Below are 25,734 nucleotides of genomic sequence, written 5' to 3' on the forward strand. Positions count from 1 at the left end.
GTTGTCACTTTTCCTTGGTATACCCTTAGGATCGCCTGTGTATTCCTCCTCACATTCTTGAAGAATCTGGGTTGGTGGAAGTGGCCGGAACAGTACAGGCCCTGTTGGACCTAGCTCCCCCAAAGCACATGTCCCCTTCTACAGTGTGATGTCCTGATCTGCCTCAGGATCGAGAGCAGTGTGCACACTTCCTGCAATCACTCTCTGAGGATGGAATAGTAGGGCATAAGCACATGGTTCAGTAAGCATGTAATTCTTTCAATGTTGGCGAATATTGAGAATGGAGCTTTTTGGTGCCCAGCAACTTCCCTGATGCCATCCTGAGCACTTTTAATTTTAAAGTTAAGGTTTCATGAGGATTTATGGACACATTGGTGAGGTGCAATAGTGACTAGACTTATATGAAACTCAGCATGACACAGCTGGGTGATAGTGCGTGTTCCTGTTATGACAATAGGTTTATTGTGTTTTTTATTTTTCTTAACTGCTTCCACCCTCCATTTGAAAATACCTCTGTCCTGGGAAATATGCCATGTGTGTGAATAGTCTCTTTCCATATTCTATACTGACAAAATGGACATCAGTGGATGTAAATATGAAACCGCATATTGGAGATCTAAAAAGGTAAAGACAATACCTGCAACCTCCTGAATCTTATGAGAATCACCTGAGCTTTGATGTCTGCTAACCAGATGCCTCGATTCTGCAGATATTGCTTTGCGAAGAGAGTATGACTTATGCTCAGGGTCTGTAACACATCTATGTTACATATGTGCGTTATCCACAGCTGTAGGAGCTGCAAGCATTCAAAGCACGAGCGCATTCATAGGCACGTCTCAATATTATTTGTCTCCTTGCTTCACAGTTTTGGGTTTATTTATTTTATTTATTATGTTTCTAAGCTTTAATAAATCCTGCCTGTGATATACACACTCCCCAGCAGGTAAGGGGCATGTTTTCAAGGGATATGATCAAGAATACTTAATCTTTAGCTCTATAAAATACAAAGCAGTCATCAATTTGAATTTTATATTCAAGTGATTGAGTATTGCATATTCTGCCTGATTAGACTACAGCAATAAAGCTTAAGTAAAGGTCTAAATATTAGATTAAAATTAAAGGCCACATAAAATGAATGGTATATTTATTACTTCTTAGTAAATCCCTTGTTGAAAGCACATGCATAAGCCTATAAACCTTGGTCTCCAGAGAGGTGTGGGTGACACGGTGACAAGTGTGCTCTGTGACTTTTTAACCCTACCTAGAGCACATCATGTGTTGCAGTGTCTCCAAACAATACAGCACATATAGACAAAGTGTGTGTCCAACAGAAAGGGATGGCTAGCAGGCCCATGTACTTTAAAGAGAGGGCTGGCTAGCAGAGAGAAAATGGCAGCTTTGTTGGATGGAAGATGTTGTTGCACCATGTGGCACAGACGGACATGAATTTCTTCTCCTTAAATCCATTGTTTACATAGTTCATTGGCTTTTGCCTCTGGCATCTGAACCGCTGCACAGTATCAGTAGCAGTGTTTACCTGCCCTGGCTATATTTTGATTTAAAAATCACACTGATACCTGAAACACTTTGTTTTAAATACTTAAAAATATTGTATATAATTCACACACCTTTCCTGCCCATAGTATGTATATAAAATGCATACAAGAACTTGGCCATTATTTCTCTTACAATTCTTTATTTTTTATTTTTAATCAACCTTTGGTCATTTATTTTGGTTGGGCAACTGATTAGGGAGTTGAACACCACAAAGGCCAGCCCTAACATTAATCCTGCTATGTAAATAGTAACTGGATACTGTGCCATGTTACCTAAATATGAATTTTTTAACCAATCTGGGGAAATAATCCATGTTATGTAACTGCATTAGTTGCTGAATCTGAAGCGGTAAACATCAGCATACTGTACCTAACATGCGAGCTAGAAACTGTAACTGTTTTCTTATAATCTTGCCACAAATAATAGATGTTGTTCACTTCAGATACGTGTGGGCAAAGGCATAGAAATAAAGGGATGTCATTATCCGGTAAGACTGATTTATATTTGATTCGGCTTTCCCACTAATTTAGGCTAATAGCAAACAGGTCATTTTCTGAACTAGTGATATATGATATTATATTTGGTAAATCTGGCACATTACAGCTCTAAAACATCATAATTATAGTATATAGGGCTAATTACAGGGAAGTAGTCAAGCTGGCCATACACAAAACAATAACATGTTTGGTAGCCCGCTGACCCCAACTGATGTCCCATGTACTGCTCTGGTAATGTTTTACAATAAAAATGTATTTTAAGCATTTATTTTACTCATGTTAAAGTCTATACAGGAGTATACTGCACCTTTAAAAACTTCTGACTCTCTATGATATCTCTTAAATAATAAAAAAAAAAAATAAAAAAGGGATGCACTAAATCCGTGATTCAGTTTGGGAGTCATTTATATTTCCCATATTTTTTTCTCGGATGATTTGTTATTTGCCCAAACTTAAGATGCATTTGGCGCATTCCTTTTTAAATATATAGTGTTTGCAAGGGTTTACATTTACTGTTTATACGTTCAGAAAAACAAATTGATATTCAGTTTTATTTTTTTTTTTACACAGGGTGCCTTATTTATCTGTATATTTGTGTTTAATCACATTGGAGGTGTTGTGCTTCTGATGGATTAGAATAAAACCATGGCCTCCATGGACATAAATGTAACGCCCATATTTACCATGCCGTAGAAATTACATTGTATTAAAGGGGATAATAGTAAACCACTGTAAACTGTAGATTTGGCCAACCCTTTTTTGAGTTCTGGACTATAGGTCAGCTGGCCTACCTGCTATAGAAACAGAACATCCATTTTTTAATGATTTTTTTCTTCATTAGTTTGTACCATTAGGCTATGGAAGGGAAGGGTTTTGTGGAATACAACAACTTTAGAATGAATTATGCAAAGACTTGAGGGCTTTCCTTCAATGTACAGATGCAAATATGGGATTCTGAATGTAAAATAATAGAGTTTTGAACTAGATTTTACTGTTTCTTTTATTAGAAAAAAAAAATTGATGTAATATATTTTTGTGTAAAATGTTCTATTTGTAAATATTCTAAGGTTGCTTGAGCAGTCAACCTGGAACGGTGTAACAAATATTGGAAACCCTCAAGTTTTTCTGTTTTTGATTTTTAAGTTTATGGTGAATTGTTATATGAAAAGGACCTGCATGGGATAGGAAGGCCTTGTATTTGTACATTTAAGGTAATGAGCAAGAAAATGCACAGTATCACCTTAAGCAGAGTGTTTTCCTGTTCAGCAGGTGGGAGGCAATGCGCCCCACCCATTCATTCCTATGGAAATTACCTGCACCCCTGGGTGCCCTATGTTAGCATAGGAATTATTGGGCGGCGATTACAATTAAACCGCTCATCAAATGGGAAATCACCCTGGCATCTATTTGTGGAATCAGCTGTGTGCCATTACTCTTTATTGTGTTTTTACTGTAAGATATTCTAAATTTCTTAGTCTGCAGCAGCGCTCTGCCTTAGCTTTATAGTTATAATTCCATAAGTATTGTAACACTGACAGTATATAATATAAAGTAAACATATAAGGATAAAAATATCTTTTATGTGTATGTATTTATAAAGAATTCCCAGCAGTTCACACACTAATGCACAATACTAAGGTGCCAGCAATGAATATATGAACTGTGTATCAAGAATCTGCTAATAAGGTACTTGTGCTCTACATTAGGGTGATCAGATCACTTGAAAATTCATGAACACATCTAGAAAATACAGCCAGCAGGGCTCAACTTACTACAGTTAAATTTAAATGCACAGTACTGCAATGTGTATTTATTAGATGTGTCCCTGAATTTTCAAGTGATCTAGTCACCTTATTCTATATACGGTTATTAACATTTCACTGCTCCCCGAGGACATGCTTATTATTTCCTTCTGAATATATCCATATGTAAACATCTATTTGTGTTCCTTATGTTTATAAATGCTTTGCTAGATTTCTTACTTTTATACTTTTTATTACTCAGTCAGCCAAGAAACCTGTCTGCGATTTATTCTCATACCACACAGGGAGATTAGTTGCTGCTGCTTGTGGGGCAGTTGTTCAAAGGCTCCCAGAGGAAATCTTCATGCTGTATCTTAGTTTAAACAACCAAAAAAAAAACATTTGCAAAGGTCAAATCATATACAGTCTGTTGATTGTGGAAGCTTTTTTTGGTCCATTTTTGCTGACAGACCAATATGAAAATAGCCCAACATATGCAGTACATTTCTTGTCCTATAAATTTCAACAATTTAGAGGTAATGAAATAATATTGTGTATTTAAACATAACTGTTCCTTTACAGAGGCATTCAGTTTATAAAGATATAATAGATACAAAATAAATCATCATTTTCTCCATTGTTTGTAGATCATTTTGACCTTTGGGTTTGGAGTGTGATGCTGCATTGCGTCCATAACAGCAATGAATCACCTGTGGTACTTAGTATTAAGCTACTAATCTACCCAAACTGACAAGCACTAGTTGCTCCTGGTACATCCATGGTACAACAGTCCTACTCCAGGTTTGGAATGTTGGTGATCTTTTTGCTGGCTTTTCCTAGGAAGGTCTGCCATGGTATTTTCTAATCCCAAGGGTTTATCATGATATTTTGTAATTCCAAATAAATCCATTTTATGGATTATGGGATTGAAGCAGTGGTATTTTTTTTAAAAAAGTGGACTAAAAATATACGCAGAAAACAGGTGTAGTGCTCCATATCATGCTGAAAGGATGCAGTGTAGCATCGTTCTCATTGCTTTAATTTATCAAGTCATTCATCCAACCTTCTAATCTAATTCATTAATTTCTACCCACTGGCTGGATTGTGAGGTTCACTAAACTGGCTCCCCATGCTTCTGTATATACTACACACAACAACAATTCTGCTATAATTTAGCTATCAGCCAAATATGAAGATACTATAATTTCTACAGGTTTGGTGGGTTTTTGATTGTCAAGGGGATCCACTATAATTTCTGCACCTCTGATCAATTTTTGGCAATAAGCATGTAGCCATAAACCAGTATCAGGCACCCAGACATCCTCTTTTAACCCAGCAGACTACTGACAAACAATAGCAAGACAAAGGCTTTACAAATATGGACAACACTTGTAGTGTTGCAGTAGTCCCCTCATTAATCTGGCTACACAGGACAATACAAAATCAAAAACTTTAGATTTCATTGTAAGCTGTATGGTATACGCATATACAAGTGCTGAAAGACACTTACACTAGGTAGGTAAAGCTAATAAATTCATATTTTATATTCATGGCATCGCTTTATGCTCAAAACAGTGCAAATGACATTTTTCTTCATATCTCCCAATGGATATCTGTTTTGAAAGCAAGGTCCATAATGCTTGTACAGGAGTTTATTTTGTATGTACTTTTGTATTGCAGAACTGCTTGTATGTAGAATTGGAGATGCTACAACATTACAATTTTTTCGTGTTGTTTTCATGTTAAATAACGGAACAAAATGGAATGTTACAATATTTAGTGTACAGATAAGAAGTCTGCAAAGTTTGATCTGAATTAAAATCTTGTAAATGTACAGCTTAAGGCGGTTTATAAGGCACCCTGCAACTTGTTTGTTACTGTAAATACATTCCGTATTTTAAGAATGTTAAAATATATATATAAATGTTACTATATCTAGTAGTTTCTATTCAAATTGCCCTATGTTCATGGACATGTTCTGAAATAACTGTGGTAATTTGAATTAAAAGCTGCAGTTTTAAAGTTAAAGTTGTCATTTTTGTGTGGTGTGTGTGTGTGCGCGCTTGTGCTGGGTTATCTGGAAAGGACGATTATGTAACAAGATGAGCAATTTTAGGCATATATTCAACTTTTACTATATTAATCTATTTGTTGTTCACTAGAACCTTGTGAGATGTTAATTTGCAAATCATTGTCCTTTTTGGGTAGAAGCGGGGAAGAAATCATTTCTTTTTGCCACCTTTATTGGCTTTGCCTTTCTTGCCTTTTTCTTTGGCAGTTTTGCTTTTTGTTTTCTTGTAGCTTCCCAGACCTTTCCGCACCATCACACCTCTCCACCACGCTTGGAGCTAAAGAGATGAGGAGAATGTTATGATCTTTGTGGTTTTACTAAAGGAATAAAAAAAAAACCCCAAAAAACCCATAATATTCTAAGCCAAGATGTACTGCCCATATGATGTAGAAATATATATATCATAATGGCAGTGCATCTTGGCTTAGAATTTTGTTATTTAATAATAATAATATATACCTGCAAGACCCTGCCATTTCTATATCTGAGCTGCTTCTACAAATATGAGAGTGTATTTCTCTACTCACTCTACTTTCCCTTTATAAAATAAGCAAAAGATTTATTACAGCCAATTAACATTTAAATTGTACTGCTCAAATGCACATTGAATAAAGAAAGCAAAATTGTATTAGTGCATCTTATTAGTAGCTTACTAGATGCGGGCATATTATGTTTCTGTTAATGTATAAACCCAAGTTTGGTTAATAGAGTAAGGGAATATGTTCACCAGCCTGTGTTTGCCATTTGTTCACTCTGTCGAAAACCTAAAGGTTTGTAAGAGCCATCTGCACCCAAAACTTAATGGAAGGCAGGCTGAGAGTGGCTAGGTAAATCCGTAGATGAAACTATACAGCCTTTTCCATTTAGATACAGACATAAGGATTCAGCGGATAATGAAAATAATGCTATTACCTAGCTATCAAGAAGCCGGAAGACTGGTACTTTATGTAATGGGGGAATGGTAAGTGAAACAGAGCCAAAATAGAGAAATGCCATAAACTAAACCAGCACAGATTGTCCCCTGTAAGCACATTGCAGCAAGAAATTTAAGGTTATAGTAACCTTTTAATAAAAAAAAAGTGATTTTTAAATGTTTTCTTACTTTGATGACACTTGCTAATTCTTTCATTTCCTGCATCTTGTGCATCTGTGCTTTCTCCTTCTCCAGTCGATCTTCAGTTATTACCTTCTCAAAGTCTTTACACTGAAATAAATGGAAGCTAGAACAATTTCACCAAAGCAATGCGACAACAGAATATAAACATTATTATGAACCCCAATGTGTGTATGTGCTTGACAGCACTCCTTGGTCTAAATGATCACAATAACTAATATAGGTGTGCTGAACCAATACACACTACAATTCAAGTACTTTCTAGTGTGCAATACTATCAAATGATAGGAAAATATATATTTCTAAAAAAGTGAATCATATTAGCTGAAATATAAGGTGCAAATCGAGGATGGCAAGTAAAATGTTATGAAAGGTGTAGGAAGTGGTATTTATAATGTTCTAGACACATAAGGTTATTTATAATGCTGATTTAATTATTTTTTTTAACAATTGATTTTTGGATTACCAAGACTGCAGGCACACACAGCAAGCAGCCACCAGTACCAGTACATAGCATGTTAATGTAACTATACAAACAGTCTGGCAATGTTCCAGGATGAGCCCTTCCCTCCTGAATCTCTGATTACTGCACAACGTTACAAACTGAATTTAAAAAAAAAATGACAACAAAATGGAAAAAGTATAAATAAAAGAAAAATACCCAAACAAGGTGTATTTTTATGTAATTGTTTTTGTTTGCATAGTGAAGGAGGGACTGGGGTGGAAAACAGTAGGTAATAAGTATGTTAAATAAATACTTTTAAATTAATTTAAGGTGGCACCCAATCAAAATCTTTTGACCTGGCTGATCGAAGATCGGTTGCCTCGTTGAGCCCCCATACATGTACCGAATCTTGTGTCGTACAATATTATCGGCTTTAGTATGATATGGAATGGCCAATTCTAAGCAGCTTTTCAGTTGGTGCTCATTACAACCTTTCAAATAATTTCAGATTGTCTTGTAATATCACTCTATTATACTAAAAGTTGATTCGAAGGTTAACAACCCCATAATTGTCATGAAGAATTAGACAATATTCCTTCATATATAGTGATAGTAACCAGGGTCCAATCTGCATGAGAAGAAACCTCCTCATCCCAAATCAGTATTCAAATAAGAGGATCTAAATTAATTGAGTCAAAATTTCTGAATCCAAAGACACGACTAGACCATATGTCAAATGTGACAGGAGAGTGCATAAATCTGGGACATTTTGTTTGCAATAGTAGGGTTAATCTTATAAAGCCTGTGGTGGATCGGGAAGGTTCTAAATCCGATAAATTAGTATTTTAATCATACTAGGGAGTCGAATTTCCGCCCAAAGTCAGGGGTTACAGCACAGATGGCAATAGCTCATTTGTCATAGTAACTGGGAAGGAGAGCTAGGTGGGAATAGAACTGGGGTAAGGGATTCCTCCTGAAGCTTCTTAGTGAACAGTAGGTCTTCCAAAGATATGAATGCGCTTACGCTGTAATTGAAATTGGAATAAGGGTGTAATTAATTTGCAGGTAACAGTAGAGCATTGTGGTCAGGTTATTAGTATCAGTAGAGGCCTATCTACAAGATCAAAAATATAATATATCAGGACAGTTGGGCTGCTAGGCCCCCAGTATCGGTGGAAGTTGCAGGGTCATCAGAGACCAATGGCGCTGTTTTAGTCCAATACAGGAACCTCAAAAGTGAGTCAAGTTTGTGAAAGAAACTAGAATGGATATTGACGGGGCTCCCGAATAACCATATTTCTACTGACAAAGTGACATTCAAGAAACTGCTAGTGAAATGTTACATAATGCACAATTTAATTATTACAGGTATGGGATCCCTTATCCGGAAACCTTTTATTCAGAAAGTTCCGAATTATGGAAAGGCTACTGCAACACTATATGGATTCTCCCATTTACTCCATTATAAGCAAATAATTCTAATTTTTAAAAATGATTTGCTTTTTTCTCTGTAATTATAAAACAGAACCTTGTACTTGATCCCAACTAAGATATAATTAATCCTTATTGGAGGCAAAACAAGCCTATTGGGTTTAATATTTAAATTATTTTTAGCAGACTTAAGAGATCCAAATTACGGAAAAATCCCTTATCCGGAATACCCCGGGTCCCGAGCATTCTGGATAACAGGTCCCACACCTGTAGTAGTTTATCCGCTGCCTAACGTACCTTTGTGGCCAACTCCTGCAGCACAGTGAGGTCATGTGCTCTGGAAGCCTTTAAAGAATTTAGCTCTGCCTGTTTTTCTTCCGTGTCCTTATCATACTTTTCCATCCAGTATTCTAGCTTCTGCTCCATTTCCTAATAAGGTGTATAAGAGATTTTTAATTTTGTTGATTTGTGCAAGTCCTGATCAATGCAGTTGAGACCAGCAAGGTGTTCCTTCCCAAAACCCAATAGCAGAACACAATATATACAGAACTACTCTATGCCACAACCTTTTTTGGCAGACATCTGGCAGACATCTCTCATCAACGGTTTCATTGTTGGAAATAGAGGAATGGGTGAAAATAAGAAAGATGGGGCTCTTAAAGCCCATCAGAGCATCTGACCACCATTTATAACCCTGGGAATTAACCCTGTCAACCCTATAGGTCCCTACGTATATGTTTTAAAACCCTTTCATTCCAATTGTGAATCTTTTTCAGATATTTTTACTGTGCATATGGACAAAAGGTTACTATAATGAAAAAAAAAAAATCTTGTTGCTTTGTCCAATAGCCTACTCTGCCCCATCAGGCAATACCAATATTCACCAAGATCAAGGATGTAGACCTCCACACAAAAACTACAGACTGCTTCTTTACCTCTTCCACCTTTACTCTTCTCAGGACACTGAAGTGCAATTGCCCTGCCAACAAAACAATCTCTACATCACAGTGCTGAGAAAATGAGGTGCAAGTGACCTGACCACTTTAGAGAACTTACAGCTTAGACTACTAGAAAAAATAAGCAGGATTAACGAATGATGTAAAAAAGTGTGAGACAAAGCTGTCTGCCAAGAAATCTCTGATTGCAGGACCTACTGGGGAAGGTAAATGATGTATAATCATTCTAAAGTATAAAGTGCTGCAGAATAAATATGCTTTACATAAATAAAGGATAATAAGCCTTCTAGATACTAGAATTTAGCAGTGTCCGGTTTATCTGCTAAATATAATCATGGCCTCATCTTTCATTTCAGTGCTGTCCAGCTGGAAGTCTGCAGAATTAGCTCACCAAGGCATATGGGCAGTACAAACTGCCCATGAGCAACAGGCACTTCTTTGCTTGGCACTACAAGCTGGCCTGCCAACATTGCATACGGTGTAATCGTCTCACTGCTTTCAGCAAGTTAGATAGCACTAATTCATATAGACAAATACATTTCACTCACCTGCTGATGCTGCCTGAGAAAATTCTCAATCTCCATATGCACTCTTATCTCCTCGTCCATTTTTTCCTTGACGCTCTGTGACAAGAAGTAAGTTAGAGCAGGGTAACAAAATTACTGTCATGTCATGTCACTGGCTCTTGAAACAGGCTCTTTGACAACATTTTCAAAGAACATATAAACTAAGAGCAATAAGGGGTAAAAATGTATTTCTCTCAACAAATTTGTCCACACAATTTGTGATTTGAGATGTGCTACTGTATCTGCAAGTGTTAGTTTTGGGAGCAAGCTGACAGTTATATCAAAGATATTAACATCTACAGGAAAATTACATTTATCTCACATAAAATTCACTTCTGCCAGTAAATGCTATACAAAGATCATAGACAATTTTCTAATGAGCCAAGTCATAGTTGAGCCACCCTGTTCTCCACAAGAACATGTGTGTTGCCAGAAGAAAAAGTCCAGCAACTGTTTCCCACAGGTTGTGCATTCGCATGTTATGGCCTGTTTACCCCTTAGAAGGAAAGGGAGCACAAAATCCCCCCCCCCACAAATGCTGTGTGTGGTCACACTGGCAAAATAAATGGAGTAAGCTCCACTGCCAAAACTTTTGTGTGTGTGGTCTCTACTTCCTACTTCTAAAAGTGTTAACAGAGCCAGCTATATGGGAGAGGCCAATAGTATAGAGCAACCTTAGGGTTCATAACGGATCCAGAATTTTAAAATATATTTGTTAAATGGGTCATCTTCCTGGAGTTTGGTGGGAACTTTAATCTCAAGTTGTGCAATGGTAAATGCCAATAAATATAAAGCCTTTTGAAATGAACACATTCATCATGTGGTGAATTAGTAATACTATTCTACTGGTCGTGGAAAGTTCCAAAATGATAATGGGATGTAAAAAAATGCAATCTACTGCAGTGCTTGGTTGTGAAACTTTATATTCACACACTGCACTACAATCCCACTTCTACATACTTAGCTGTATTATGTGCAAGGTACATGGTGCTATGAACTAAACATTTTCCCTGCAATGGTGTTATCTAAAAGCCATCCTTTTTTGCTTTGCACATACACAAATACCTAGCTTTCACCCAATGAAGTTTAGTTCACACCAGAACTGACACAGGTTACACCCCCATTTTTGCAGTCAAACTATGGCACCTAATTTTCTGCAGTTTACCAATGCTAATGCCAATTTACATTTTCATTAATAAACCAGTTTACAGTGCTTGCTATTTTGCAGTCTGCATTTTAGTTGTCATTCTGAGTAATTATACATTGTGCCTAAAAATGTGGCATATTGAGTGCAAATGTTGGACACTGCACATGTTTCTAAATGGGCCATAAAGTCTGCTTCCACTGCTGTTTTGTGAATCATGAACACATGCTGACCTGTAGCTCAGTCTGAAGCTCTGACTCCGCAATGCCGCACTTTCTTTGGGTCTGGGAGATCAGTAGGTCTGTGTCTTTCTTGACATATCTGCCTTCTATGCTTGTTTTGGCTTTCATCTCTTGCAATTGATCCTTTAGGTGAGCAATAAGTTCACTGCGGCTCTAAGCAAAACACCAAGTTATGGTCACGATGTGAAACTATATATATATATATATATATAAGACAAAAAAGTGTCAGCGCTCACAGGATTTAAAATATTTGAAGAAAGATAAATTTTATTACAAAATATGAAAAAGGAACATTACAGACCTCAACGTTTCAGTCTTTTCTCTGCCTCCTGTGGGGGACTGAAACGTTGAGGTCTGTAATGTTCCTTTTTCATATTTTGTAATAAAATTTATCTTTTTTCAAATATTTTAAATCCTGTGAGTGCTGACACTTTTTTGTCTTACTGTACTATATTTGCTCTTGCACCCAGGTATAATCATTGTTAGTGGTGTGCACCAACTGGCTGTCTCTCTCTCTCTCTCTATATATATATATTATATATATATATATATATATATATATATACACTGCTAAAGGGAACACAAAAATAAGACATCTTAGATCTGAATAATTGAAATATTCTTATTAAATACTATGTTCTTTACATAGTTGAATGTGCTGACAACAAAAGCATACAAAAATTATCAATGGAAATCAAATTTATCAACCCATGGAGGTCTGGATTTGGAGTCACACTCAAAATTAGAGTGGAAAAAAACACTACAGGTTAATCCAACTTTGATGTAATGTCCTTAAAACAAGTCAAAATGAGGCTCAGTACTGTGTGTGGCCATGTGCCTGTATGACCTCCCTACAACTCCTGGGCATGCACCCACACAAATGGTAGTGCAGCTCATCCAGGATGGCACATCAATGCGAGCTGTGGCAAGAAGGTTTGCTGTGTCTGTCAGCGTAGTGTCCAGAGCATGGAGGCGCTACCAGGAGACAGGCCAGTACATCAGGAGATGTGGAGGAGGCCGTAGGAGGCAACAACCCAGCAGCAGGACCGCTACCTCTGCCTTTGTGCAGGGTGGAACAGGAGGAGCACTGCCAGAGCCCTGCAAAATAACCTCCAGCGGGCCACAAATGTGCATGTGTCTGCTCAAACGTTCAGAAACAGACTCCATGAGGGTGGTATGAGCAGGGCTGTGGAGTCGGCAGATAAATTCTCCGACTCCTCTAGGACTAGGAAGCCAACACTCTACTGTATTGCCTAATTAAAGCAAAAGACAAACACAATGAAAACAACAAGGTTTGGTTTATTTTTTTGATTTTTATGCCAGCTATTACTATCCAGCCACTTGTTTAAAAAAAAATTAATTAGTTATCAGTGAGAGTTAGGCTAGGTTCACAGTGGGCATTGTGTTCCCTGTAACAGAGGAACACGACGCAGTGGAGCTGCCACACCTTAACTGTGCGTTACGTCCCATTTAGTGAAGCATACAGTCAATGATAAGCATGCTTCATGGTCACTCAATGTGTTCATTTATGCACTGCGTGCATTGGGCTTTATTCTTATAGCAGAAAAGTAATTAATTATGACTGTTTGTGAATTGGGACATTTAAACTAGTAGGAGTCGGAGTCAGTTCATTTTTTGCCGACTCCGACTCCACAGCCCCTGGGTATGAGGGCCTGACGTCCACAGGTGGGGGTTGTGCTTACAGCCCAACACTATGGAGGACGTTTGGCATTTGCCAGAGAACTCCAAGATTCACCAAAAAACACCAAAATTCACCACTGGTGCCCTCTTCACAGATGAAAGCAGGTTCACACTGAGTACATGTGACAGTCTGGAGATGCAGTGGAGAACGTTCTGCTGCCTGCAACATCCTCCAGCATGACCGGTTTGGCAGTGGGTCAGTAATGGTCTGGGGTGGCATTTCTTTGGGGGGCCGCACAGCCCTCCATGTGCTCGCCAGAGGTAGCCTGACTGCCATAAGGTACCGAGATGAGATCCTCACAACCCTTGTGAGACCATATGCTGGTGCGGTTGGCCCTGGGTTCCTCCTAATGCAAGACAATGCTAAAGAAAAAACATCTCAAACATGGACAGCCTGATGCATTTTGTGCCAAAAGCGGGCACTTAATCATAGGCTCTTGGCAACTTTGGCAATGTACCTGCATTTCCAGTTCTTTCTCCTGTTTGACTTCCTGTATCTGCTTCTGGAGTGATTTTATCTTCTTTCTCCCGTCTTCTTCTCTAGAGAAATTGCAAATGGTGCAACAGGTCAGGGACCAGAGATTTATAATGAGCACTAATCCCCCAGCAAATCTTACAGTTTATGGTTAAAGCCACACTTACACTGTGTACCCCCATCAATTTTCATGGCAAATGTATGCAAACTCAGGAAAAGGAGATGTAGCTTTGGTGCCTGCAATTACTAATTTAGGCAATGACTTGTATCAGCTGCAAAATACTTCATAGTTTACATTCCATTATTTTTGTTTTGCAGCTTAAAAACTACTGAAAGTTGCAGTTAAAATTTTTAAAACCACTGCCACCTCACCAGCTCAGTTGTGTTTACATTGCAATTCCACTATTCTGCCTATAAAAATTTTGTGGGCCGAGTGCTGTGTATATAAATAATGGGTGATCCTTGCCACGGTAACATTGTGTTTGACTGTTGCTGCAACCCCTAATTTTGACTGGCTCTTAACTACCTAAGTGCTGTGGCCCTTTACATTCTCGCCGGTGGGATGGCATTTCGCAATTTGTCGCGGGCAACTAATCTCCCCTTGTGCTACAGCCCTAAGGTGTGAAAATGATGGCTCTGTGTACATAAAAAGTTGCACAACAGATTTAAATAATAAAATAACCATTAAAAATACATTCAATACTTTTATCCCCAAAAAGTCAGCATTAGGTCAGAACACCTAAATTAGTATGTCAAACTGGAAGAAAAGTGTTTCCACCAATAACAAATAAGTGACTTTGTTGAAGCCTTCCCCATAGCACTGGCACAGTGATGTACAGGCACCAACCAATATGTATATCTCTGCAATGTATTTTTCTGCTCCTGTTGCAGTCCCACAACCTGTCACTGTGTATTCTACAGATTCAATGCTACTATGTTGCCATCCATTCCAAGTGTACCTGCTTTTGCAGTTGTTTTAAACTTGTCTTACTCATTTACTATCAGTACTTTGCTCTTTAGTGCCTGGAGACATTAACTTTAATAAATACAGAAGTACAGCTTTCAGCCAGCTGTTGAGTGTCTAGTGATGTTTTTATTGTTCACTTCTAACAGCAGTAAAGTGCATTTTATTCAAATGGAATTAACAATATAGAATTTGAAAGTACTCAGGCCTGGATTTGTGGCAAAGGCCCGTGCCTAGGGCGGCACAAATTTAGGGGCGGCATGCTGCCCCACCACAACAAAATGTTTAAATTTTGCTTCCCACTTCTCCGTATGGGAGTTTACATTTTTGCGCATGCACGCTCGCGGCCACGCATGCGGGACGGGGGAAGGGTGTCGCGCATGTGCACACGGGGGGTGGCCAACAGGGTGGCCTTGGGCACCCGGAAGACAAATCCAGCACTGAAAGTACTGTACTTCAAAAGAAAGCACCTGAAGAAATACAGTTAGGGGCCCATTTACTTACTCACGAACCGGCCGAATGCGTCCGTATTTGGCGGTATTTTTTCGGAAAATTGTTGCGACTTTTTCGTTACCAATACGATTTGCGCGAAAAAACGCGAGTTTTTCTTAGCCGTTACGATGCGCTCGTATTTTGTCGCGACTTTTTCGTAGCCTTCGTGCCGAGTACGAAAGATTCGGATTCATTCAAGCTTCAGTATGGTGACTTTACTTGGGCCAGGTTGGAGCTGCAGGGTGCCATTGAGTCCTATGGGAGGCTTCCAAAATCATGCTAAGTCTGAAAGTTTCGCCCGCCGCTTACGAGCGATCAATACGAAAAAGTCGCAACAAGATACGAGCGCATCGTAATGGCTACGAAAAACTTGCGTTTTTTCGCGCAAATCGTATTGGTAACGAAAAAGTCGCGTCAATTTCCGAAAAAGTCGTAAAGGCGCCGAAAAATCGCAAAAAAATACGAAAAAGTCGCAAAATGTTAGTTTTCCAATCTGATTTTTCCAATTCGGATTCGAATTCGTGTCTTAGTAAATGTGCCCCTTAGAGTATGATTGCAGCCATACGGAGGTACAGGTTGCATGGTTGAAATACAATTTTGAATTAATTATAGGAGCACATCTGGCTATTGCATAACTATGAAAGGTAAAGTAGGGAGGGAGTGTAAGTCATGGTGAAACATAGGGCACATAAGGGGACTGGACACTGGAAGTCAGTCAAGAGAGGGGTGGCAAATAGGAAAATGGGAAAAAAGAACTATATATTTGGATACGGAGAGCATAAGGTAGGTTTGATAGGAGCTATGGAAGAAAGAAATTCAGAATGGTACAAGAGAATACAATTTGGGAATGGTGACCCAAAAAGACATAATGGTGAAAACAGAAAAAATATTTGGGATAACAGAAGGACACTTATGTGGAAGAATGACAAAGCATATGTGGAAGAAAAAGGAGAGGGGAGAGATTTCAATTAGAAGGGGAAAAATCTATTTCTATGTAACCTGTATAGCTTTTTACCTGGTTATAGCATTATAAAAGTTGGCCTTTTCTTCTTTTACAAGGGCCACAGCTTGCTGGAGGCTGTGAAATGATCCTGATGATTCCAACTCCATTGACATCTCTGCAATAACATCTGCTGCAAACTGCCTGTTTGTACAGAGGAAAAAGAAGAGGCATGCTATTTGTAATAAAACTGCAACTAAGGCTGATGCCACACGTGGCGTAGGGCTGATTTTTTCGGCAAGCGGAAAAACGCTTGCCGAAAATTAAGCCCTACACCTGCTACTTGTGCCTGCAACCGAATGAATGGAATACGCTCGGGTGCAGGCACATGTAGCCGATATACGCATGAAAACGCGAGGCTTTGCATTCTCTCGCGTTTTCATGCGAATATCGGCTACATGTGCCTGCCCCTGAGCGTATTCCATTCATTCGGGTGCAGGCACAAGTAGCAGGCGTAGGGCTGAAAAAATCAGCCCTACACCACGTGTGGCATCAGCCTCAGACTTTATTAAACTACAGCTTAGATTATCAATGTATCGACCTTCCCCTTTAATACAATTGTGTATGCCATCCCACCGGCGATTTACAATCTAGCCAATGGGATGGCATTTCGGGGAGATTAGCTGCCCGCGACAAGGGAGATTTGTCGCGCAGTGACTAATCTCCCCGTCTGCCATGACGCTTACAAACAAAAAGAAGCATCTGTCTCACCTGTCGGCTTGGACCTTCCTGAGGTTATCTGCAGTTAGAGGACTCTGTTTCACTACTCGAATAAACTGCTCATTGGTCAATTTTAGATTTCCGCTAGTTTCTTCCACCTGCTTTGTCAGATCCAGCATCTTACTGGACAGAGGGAAAGAGGTTGTTCGAACTTCTGCTCGTTTCCCCATGAGGTCTTCAAATTTTCCTTCCAGCTGCCTCTGTGTTTTTAGAATCTTTCCAATTTCATTTCCAACTATCTAAAATTACACACAAGACATTAGAAAGCCGACTAATTATAAAGAAAGGCAAAAACAGTCACTACAAATATTCCAGACCGAACGACGCTGCTTTAATATAAATGTTTGCTCAGAAAATATTTGTTCCCAGAGCATCTTGTATTGCACTAGATCAGGGATCCCCAACCTTTTTCCACCCATGAGCCACATGCAAAAATCAAAAGTTGGAGAGCAACACAAGCACGCAAAAAGGTCCAGGGGGTGTCTATTTTGGGCTGTCATTGGCTACTGGTAGCTCCTATGTGGTCTGGCAGCCTACAATGCTTCCAAAACTTTCCTCCAAGCCAAGAATTTAAAAATAAGCACCTGCTTTGATGCCACTGGGAGCAACATCCAACAGGTTGGTGAAAAACATGTGGCTTACGAGCCACTGGTTGGGGATCCCTGCACTAGATAATATATGCTAACTTTATAACCAGGTTACATTTGCAGGACTTTTTAGGATATTCAACATCAAAAGTTAGATTCCACAAAATACCCAATCACAGCCAAATGTTTATGGTCACTAACATCACTGCGGCCATGGTAAGATACAGGCATGATGTTTCCCAGAACGGAGAGTTGATCTAGGCTGTCCTCCAGTACAGTGCACGCCCGAAGTGCATCCAGCATAGACAATGTCATCTTTCAAGGAGTTTTACTTGACCTGCAAGGTATGAATGTGTCAGAATGCAAAGCCTTTAGTTTGCTGCAAATTGGATAAAACACTTTTTAAAAGGTGCCTACCAAACAATGCAAGATAAGCAAACACTAAGCCCCAAAAAGTTCTGCAAGCATGGATCTTTAGCAAATAAATCAAATATATTTACAAAATCATGTGCAAAGTTCAGTGTTTTGGTCACTACAGTGTAACCTTTCTTAAGGATTTCTGTATCCACACACAAACAGTGAAAATCTACCTTCCCCACCCTAATAAGCCCAAAAAGGCACCAAAAAGCTTGTAATAATTAGAATGTGCTAAGGTAAAAAAAATTATAATGCTATTATCAACCATGGGGCATAGTAAACAGCAAAAGCACAAAGGAGATTGACAAAGAGGCAATTCCTCTTTAATAGCGCTCTGTTGCCATAGCAACCTGTATGTGCAGAGCCCATACTACATTTCCCAGAAGTCTCCATGAGCCCAAATTTGTTTTAGGTGCTCATGCTTGCATTTAATGACTATTGATAAAGTTAACCTCGCACTATAGTTTAACACCTGGGTGCACTTGTATGTATACAATTAGTATAGTTCGCGAAGAGCATGTGCCCTGATTATATGTGTGTCTATGTTCTTCGCAAACTATGCATTTAATGACTAGTGTGCTGCCCAAACCACTGCTAACAACTCATATGCACAGAGACAAATTTGAAGATTTGAAATACCATTATAACAGGTATGGATGTTTTCATTAAAAAAATTTGGGTTTCATGTTAAATTTAAAAATTACTTTGACTTTATGTCTGGGTGGCAGGTCCCCTTTGAGCCAATAAGGAAACTCCAAACACAGTACTAACAATAGCATTTCCAGATTAAGAACTGACCAGGGAAACCTAGAACATTCCATTGCACCATCCTACTGAATGCAATTTCATAAGGAAGTATATAAGATGGATCAATTCAGATGTTTTCAAAGACACAAATGTGTTTATAACGGACAACTGGGTGACTTTTTCTTGCCCAAATGTGAATGCAAATGGGTTGGTGTATGGATTGGAAGGGCAGCTGAGAGTGGACACTGGTAGTATTGGAAGAGGGGCATCCCTACATAACAAACTGCTTACTTTTCTTGTAATACAACTAAAGGATAATGCAATTAGAATTTTATGTTTTATCCATTAAAGTATTATATCCAGCCAAATAAAAAGCATTTACTATAGAACAGGGAGCCTGTATCTTAGCCAGTGTATGTTTCTTAAGTCCCTGTATTACTACTACTCAGGTATGGTAACGTCTACCAAACACACACTGCATCCCTTTTTACCCCAACTATGTAGCTATATGCACATTCACGTACAATGTAAAATATATAATGCCAATACAGATTTTGCGAAAACTGATTTGCAAGTTACCTGTGCGTCAGAACACCCAATGTTTACATACAGTTGCCATGGGGATCGTACCCTGCCCGAGAGTCCTTGCGTCCTATTCGTCTTCGTACCGCCGGTTATATATCATTTTTAACATTTATTGCATTTATCTCACGATTTTAGATTTAAAATCAATTCTCTTAGAGATCATAGTTCATTGCCCTGAAATTGGGTTTAATTTATTTTTTTTTTTTACCCTTTTACATTAGGCAGTCACATGGACACCTCACGCATGCTACGTTCATAATTTCCCGTCATGCAAAGCGCTCCCCCTTCCTTTTCCTCCATCTTGGTTACCAGTGCGGGTGAGCTTAGTGTATAGTCAAATATTAATACTGAAAAATGGACAGTTAAATGGGTCGTATGAGAGAAATACCGACATGAACGGGGACGTCTACTTGAGCGTTATTTGCCGGGCCTGGCTTTGAGCCTGTGGGAGACGGGATGTTTGGGATACGGAGAGGATTGCATTGGAGCTAGGCTGATAGGATTTTCCCATTGCCGGCTTATTTTCGCAGCTGTACAACTGCAGCAAACTTGTTTTCGAGTTGTTCTTTTGGCGACAGTTGTGCCAGACACCTAAGGAAGTTTCCCTTCGCTGAGAGGCCGAGTTTTGTGTAGTAGTTGTCCCTTAATACAAACGGGGAATAAGCTTGGCTAATTGAAGTGCTGGGCAGCTTGGCTTGTACTTGTCTATAGGTTTTCTGCCGCCACCTATTCGTATAGTTCTATTATAGAAGTCAGCTGCTGCTGGAAAGCCAATTTAGGATCGTAAGTCCTGCCTTTGTAAGCGGGTAATTGTGGGGTCACTCGGGTGTGTGCCTGCTGGAGATGTGCTTCCTGATCATGCTTTTTGCTATTGCAAAGTCACACATGTTAAGGGAAAATGTTTGTTTCATATGACATATTTGGAAAGATGTTTTTATTGTTCATTTAAGAGAGGTGTCATAAAGATAATATTGATCTTGTCCTAGATTTTCTTTAAAAGGACAAGTAGTCTTATTTACTAGGGGAAGCAATATGTTGGCCGTGGGCATCTTTCTAACTGTCACACCACCATCTATCTGTATTTACCTGGATCCCTTGCACAGGCACAGTATAGGTACTTTTTACTGCATTGTGCACAGGTAAGACTATAGGTATAAGGGCTCCTGGGAAATGCAGGTAAGATTGTGGCGTGCCTCTTGGAGAAAAAGATCCACCTCTTTCTCTTTAAATGTTAACCCAGAATAAGGTCTCCAATACTTGGAGTGAATCATTAATACTCTTAATGACATAGTGTTACATGTGATTGCAAATGAAACTGTCTGCATAACTGTGTATGCATAACTGTGTATGCATCACCAAATGTTTTTAGATAGTGTTATGGTATTTGTGAGGTTCCATTTGCCACTGTTTGTATCTATTTCCTGTGACATTTCTCAGGGAAAGTAATTAAATCAAACGCAATATAATTAAAGCACATAAAGCTTGCAGTTTAACAAAAATATTTCTACGTCTTTTTTTTTTTTTTTTTTTTTTTTTTTACAGTCCTGCCTGCATCTGGACATTAGGAGAGCAACATGTCTGGAAGGTATGAGCAATATTTCTAATTCTGTATCATAGTAGTAAAGCAATTATTTACATGTCACTTATTTAGGCTGCTTTACTTCTGCGATTCAGCTAATCTTAGTTGTTATTGTGACATGAAAGTGACAAGCCTACCTTTTGGTTCTACTTTTTATTTTCTTCAAATTCTTTCAGCATGTGACACTTGCTTAGGCACAGCATAAGGTTTAATAATGTCTAAATTCCTATGTTATTTCACCTGTTTAGTTTTATAACCCAAGTAGAGCACCAATGTGGGTTTGCCAGATTTTATATAAATGTCGTACAAAAATATTGGAGCCCCAGATCAGACTGGGGGCCATAAATTTGGTTTGTAGTTCGATACTGATATTTTTTCATACCATTTGTGATTTAAAGGAGATATGAAGTAAAACTGTAGTGTGCGCTTTTGACAACCCTTGCAATTTAATTTTGAAGTGAAAATATATTTACACTTACAGTATATATCTGTTAATAAAGCGCCTAGAACTATAAATTAGTCAAAACTCTTTGAGGTTTTCAATTTAATTTTTTTAACCCTGTTTAACTTTCGCTGTAAGAATTAAAACCTTGGTATTCTGCAGAGTGTATTTAAATGTGCCTTTTTTAAATAAAATTGCTTAGAAGACCACTTAGAAATTGTATTTAAAAGCATTTCTTCCTATTGAAAAGGGAGGGATGATATAGAAGAGTTCCCATGTGTTTAATAACATTTTTGAAATTTAATTTTAGATTGTGGAGCAAAGCCACTTTTGCTGGCTACAAGCGAGGCCTTCGAAATCAGAGGGAGCACACAGCTCTTCTTAAAATTGAAGGAGTCTATGCTCGAGATGAAACAGAATTTTACTTGGGAAAAAGATGTGCCTATGTGTACAAAGCAAAAAAGTAAGTCGCTTTTACATTTGGGAACCAAGCACTTGGAATATGCACTGTTCTTCTGTTAGGTTAATGCCACACCATACATATGGTGTATATTTTCGACAAGCTGAAAACCACTTGCCGAAAATATGCGCCATGCGCTCCTACATGTGCCTGCACCTGAATTAATGGAATACGCTCAGGTGCAGGCACATAAAGCCGAAATATGCATAAAAACGTGAGAGAATGCAAAGCTAATTGAACAGCCCGTGTGTGTTTGTGGTGGGGGATGGGTTCCCAAGAATGGAAGTATTTTGATTACCAGTTCAGTTCACTTTTATATTTTTATGTAAGAATATGTAGACTGATATTTTTATGAACTGGCTTACTGTTCTTCCTCAAGACTGAAATCTAAAATAGAAAAACACGAAAAAACCCTAATGCATGTATAGGTTACGGATGATAGTTCTTTGCTGATTTATACGTAGACCTTCTGTCAGACTTTTAAAGCAAAATTAGTTTTGTCATGTTGAATTATATATTTTGACGAAAGATTTCACTTTCCTTTGGATATTTGAGTAACATTTTGCCATGCAAGCAGTGTATAAATTCCTCTCATACTTTGTATTGCTTTTTGCAGGATAACTTAAACTGAGATTTTTACTGAAAATTTATAGAAAGCTTGTTTCTTATAGTGTACTTTTGCACCTGTACAAAAATATTTTAGCTCATTGGGTAATGGCAACTAAAAAAGGCAGTTAAAGGGTGGGACAGGTTCAATCACTGGAGGGTGGCAATATGTTTCTACTTGCATGTTTAATAAAATGAGACAAACCTGTTTCTGTTAAATGTACTGCTGCTGGAGTTTTAAAATTGCAAGATGTAATGTTTACAAACTTTTTTTTTTTTTTTTATAGTAATACAGTGACACCTGGTGGAAAGCCCAACAGAACTCGTGTGATCTGGGGTAAGGTGACCCGAGCTCATGGAAACAGTGGCATGGTCCGTGCCAAGTTCCGCTCTAACCTCCCAGCTAAAGCCATTGGACACAGGATCCGTGTGGTAAGTGATTGCATCTGTTGGTGGAAAGTGAAAAGACCTCTGTATATGAATACATAATGTAAAGATATGGTACCACTGCTGTCATGGCCCTTGGTGCAAAACTTAGCTTGTGTTTGAAAAGAAGAACCCAATAACTGAAAGCCAAGTTTTGAGAGTTGACATCCCACCACCATTTCCACCTGAGGACAATTTTTTTTTCCATTCTGGGTCCTTTGTGTCATTGTACTAATGCCTAAGGGGACACAAAGTTGCAAAAAAAGTTTTTTCCTTGTATAACTGTATATGTGTTAAAGCCATTTGTTTGCTGTCTCTGATTTAGCCATGCCATTTTTTTTCAGACATTGATCAAACTAAGACCAAGAAATGTAAACTCTAACTCTGGCCCCATGGTACTTTTATGCCTGTATTGTAGTCTTTTGCTGGCATGTAAAATGTTAAATCGCTTTTGTGTATACAAAATCCTAGGGTTGAGGGATTATTTTTGCACATTGCAAAATGACTTAAGATTTACTGTGCTTTTTCAATTAATGTTTCTGACCTCTCTCTCTTTTTTCTTTTCAGATGCTTTACCCATCAAGGATCTAAATGTTAAGAAAAAATAAAAAGAAACATTCTAGATCTTTTCTATTTTTTGTGTTGTTTTTGAGACTTCTCTAAACACTCAGAGGAAACCCCCCACCCTCTCCCAAGGCAAGCAAAAGCATTCTGAAATGTGCTTACCTATCCATGTGATCCTATCTATTCCGCTGTGGTTTTTCTCCAACATATGTGCACACACTCTGATTTTGGGTTATTGCAGAACTCTTGTATATTGCTGGAAAAGCAACCTTTTGTTGGGGTTTTGTGTTTGTCGCACCTTTCCTTTATTGGTAAAGATAATATCAACAAATGTATGGCAAAACAAGGCTCTGGATTTTTGGATGAGTAAAGACAAATTAGAGGGGTGCCAATATGCAAAAATTGCTGTAAAATGTTGCCCTCTTACCTTCTTCCTGTGGTTCTTTTGAACAACTTGGACTTAAATGTTCATTTGTGTAAAATCTGCAAGTCTAAAGCTGGCCATACATCTAAAGATCTGCCTAATTAGTGAGTTTGTGGGCATTATCGGCATATCCCATTCTTTGGCCTTAGGGCCAAACAATTGGATCAAGATGCTTGGGGATACACGCCGTCAGGGAGAGCATCAAGAGACATCAAGTCGATGTTGTCCTTGCCCTGATTTTTAAACCTTTAAGCCCTTATTGGTCAGGCAGGTCCATCAAAGGGCTCCATACATGGGCAGGTAAGCTGCAGATTTTATTTGAAGGGGCCAAATCGGCTAAAAACTGCCCCTGTATGGCCACCTCACGCTGACACTAAACCGCGTGATTAGTCACAGCGACTTATACAGTACCCTATGGCGGGAAAAATCACCGGGACCAAATTTTTTTTTTCACTGCAGCTAACAAAATGTGTCTTCGCCTTAACGCTGAGAATGCATTTAATGATCATTTGGTGAACAGGCCTTTCCCCATTATCTCCAACTACAGATGGGTGATATTGGTGTGATTAGAGCACCATGAAAGGTATACAGCCCTTCTGTCCTTGTCCTGACAACATGGGCAGATTGTCGCTAGAGTGGCACTGACTGGCAAGACTTACACTGACAAGGTAACAAGGGACAGTTTGTCGCCTTTGGTATTGGAGATTTATCGCAAACAACTAAATGTCCAATGTGAGTGATGTCTGGAGTTCCCTTGTGCTTATGCATGTGTCTTCCCACTGGTCACTTGTGTTAATGCAGGTGGAAAGGGAACTCCAGGCATTTTGTTGCCTGCGCTGAATGAGAATAAACATGAGCCCCTAAAGAGCATCAATCATACCAAAAATCTTCCCCCACCAGGTGTACAGGCTAATAGCACTGTGCTCCTGTTGCCATTTAAGCAAATGTTTACCAGGCCCCATGGCAGGTAAAGCCCTGGCTACTAGTGCTCTGTTTTTATGGACCTATGCTCACATATGGAGGAAGGCCGGCCACATCATTTTCTACCTGTCCCAATGCCCATGGTCAACCAAAATGCCTCTCATATTCCCACAGCAAGTCATGTTCATTTTTAGAACTGTGAATTGGACTGTACTGTGACTCTAATCCATATACTAACAAACTCTCGACAGGCCCCCATCTGTAATGGCAACCCTTCCCTCCTTTTGCTTTAAGGAGGTAGTTCACCTTAAATGAACTTTTAGTATGACATAGATATTGATTTTCTGAGACAATTTATTTTTGGTTTTCATTTTTAATTTAGGTTTTCAGGTAAAGCTTTTTGTTCAGCAGCTCTTGAGTTTGGTATTTCAGCAGCTATCTGGTTGCTGTGGTATTATCCTAGCAACCAGGCAGAAGTTTGAATGAGAAAATGGAATATGAATCGAAAAAGGGTCTTAATACGAAGATAAGAAAAATAACAGTAACGTCAGTGACATCCCCATTTGTTAACTAAGAAGAGGGCAAACAATTACAAAACTAAAAAAAAAAATTAAGAGCAATTCCAAAGTTGCTAGGAATGGGACATTAATACTTAAAGGAGAAGGAAAGGCTAGTAAAGAGTTAATCTCAAGCTGCAGGCATACCTTCAGTTCTCTCAATAGTGCCCTTAAGTCTCCCCATATTTCAATAGTTCAGATGATCAGAAGCCAAACAGGAAGAAAAAAATGCTGAGCTGGGTAGAGAAGATTCCCATAATGCAATGCTCCTGCACAGACACTACGACCAGGACTATAGTAAG

The 25,734-nt window shown here is 38.7% G+C and overlaps 3 protein-coding genes across 6 annotated transcripts in view; 2 read left to right on the top strand and 1 right to left on the bottom strand.

Annotated features, from left to right (window-relative positions):
* The window catches only part of lrch3 (leucine-rich repeats and calponin homology (CH) domain containing 3), a 57,419-nt gene extending 51,595 nt beyond the window's left edge, over nt 1-5,824 (top strand). The window contains exon 22 of the mRNA XM_031902938.1: nt 30-5,824. Within this exon, the coding sequence (XP_031758798.1) occupies nt 30-149 (120 nt within the window). The 3' untranslated portion in view covers nt 150-5,824. The remainder of the gene's footprint in view (nt 1-29) is intronic.
* iqcg (IQ motif containing G) lies at nt 5,317-19,585 on the bottom strand. Of its 2 annotated transcripts, XR_004222814.1 has the most exons (11): nt 19,448-19,585; nt 17,906-18,041; nt 17,109-17,356; nt 16,413-16,541; nt 13,925-14,006; nt 11,757-11,918; nt 10,362-10,436; nt 9,155-9,286; nt 6,970-7,071; nt 6,327-6,404; nt 6,055-6,144 (listed from the first exon to the last, which is right to left on the bottom strand). XR_004222814.1 is itself a non-coding variant. In XM_002937345.5 (10 exons), the coding sequence occupies exons 2-10, from the start codon at nt 18,017-18,019 to the stop codon at nt 6,019-6,021; spliced, it is 1,170 nt and encodes a 389-aa protein (XP_002937391.2). In that variant the 5' UTR covers nt 18,020-18,041; nt 19,448-19,585; the 3' UTR covers nt 5,317-6,018. The 2 variants fall into 2 exon arrangements, 1 of the variants encoding a protein (XP_002937391.2); XM_002937345.5 differs by lacking the exon at nt 6,327-6,404 and having other exon boundaries at nt 5,317-6,144.
* Nucleotides 19,586-19,741: 156 nt separating this feature from the next.
* Nucleotides 19,742-23,599, top strand: rpl35a (ribosomal protein L35a). 3 transcript variants are annotated; one of them, NM_001005134.2, is made up of 5 exons: nt 19,742-19,770; nt 20,996-21,038; nt 21,785-21,937; nt 22,828-22,972; nt 23,534-23,596. In NM_001005134.2, the coding sequence occupies exons 2-5, from the start codon at nt 21,028-21,030 to the stop codon at nt 23,555-23,557; spliced, it is 333 nt and encodes a 110-aa protein (NP_001005134.1). In that variant the 5' UTR covers nt 19,742-19,770; nt 20,996-21,027; the 3' UTR covers nt 23,558-23,596. The 3 variants fall into 3 exon arrangements, with proteins under 3 accessions (NP_001005134.1, XP_012818355.1, XP_012818356.1); XM_012962901.2 differs by having other exon boundaries at nt 19,754-20,236; nt 23,534-23,599; XM_012962902.2 differs by having other exon boundaries at nt 19,767-20,259; nt 23,534-23,599.
* Nucleotides 23,600-25,734: the final 2,135 nt, after the last annotated feature.

Source organism: Xenopus tropicalis, chromosome 5, assembly GCF_000004195.4.
Source record: "Xenopus tropicalis strain Nigerian chromosome 5, UCB_Xtro_10.0, whole genome shotgun sequence".
NCBI classification, from domain to species: domain Eukaryota; kingdom Metazoa; phylum Chordata; class Amphibia; order Anura; family Pipidae; genus Xenopus; species Xenopus tropicalis.

What these genes read in the sequence shown, in the direction of transcription:
- iqcg (XM_002937345.5), bottom strand. Translation starts at nt 18,019, where the DNA reads ATGACATTGTCTATGCTGGATGCACTTCGGGCGTGCACTGTACTGGAG. An exon ending in TTCTCAGGCAGCATCAGCAG is followed by an intron (nt 9,287 to 10,361) that starts GTGAGTGAAATG and finishes ACACCTTATTAG; the next exon opens with GAAATGGAGCAGAAGCTAGA. An exon ending in AATTAGCAAGTGTCATCAAA is followed by an intron (nt 6,145 to 6,969) that starts GTAAGAAAACAT and finishes TCATCTCTTTAG; the next exon opens with CTCCAAGCGTGGTGGAGAGG.
- rpl35a (NM_001005134.2), top strand. An exon ending in TATGTGTACAAAGCAAAAAA is followed by an intron (nt 21,938 to 22,827) that starts GTAAGTCGCTTT and finishes TTTTTTTTATAG; the next exon opens with TAATACAGTGACACCTGGTG. An exon ending in TTGGACACAGGATCCGTGTG is followed by an intron (nt 22,973 to 23,533) that starts GTAAGTGATTGC and finishes TTTTCTTTTCAG; the next exon opens with ATGCTTTACCCATCAAGGAT.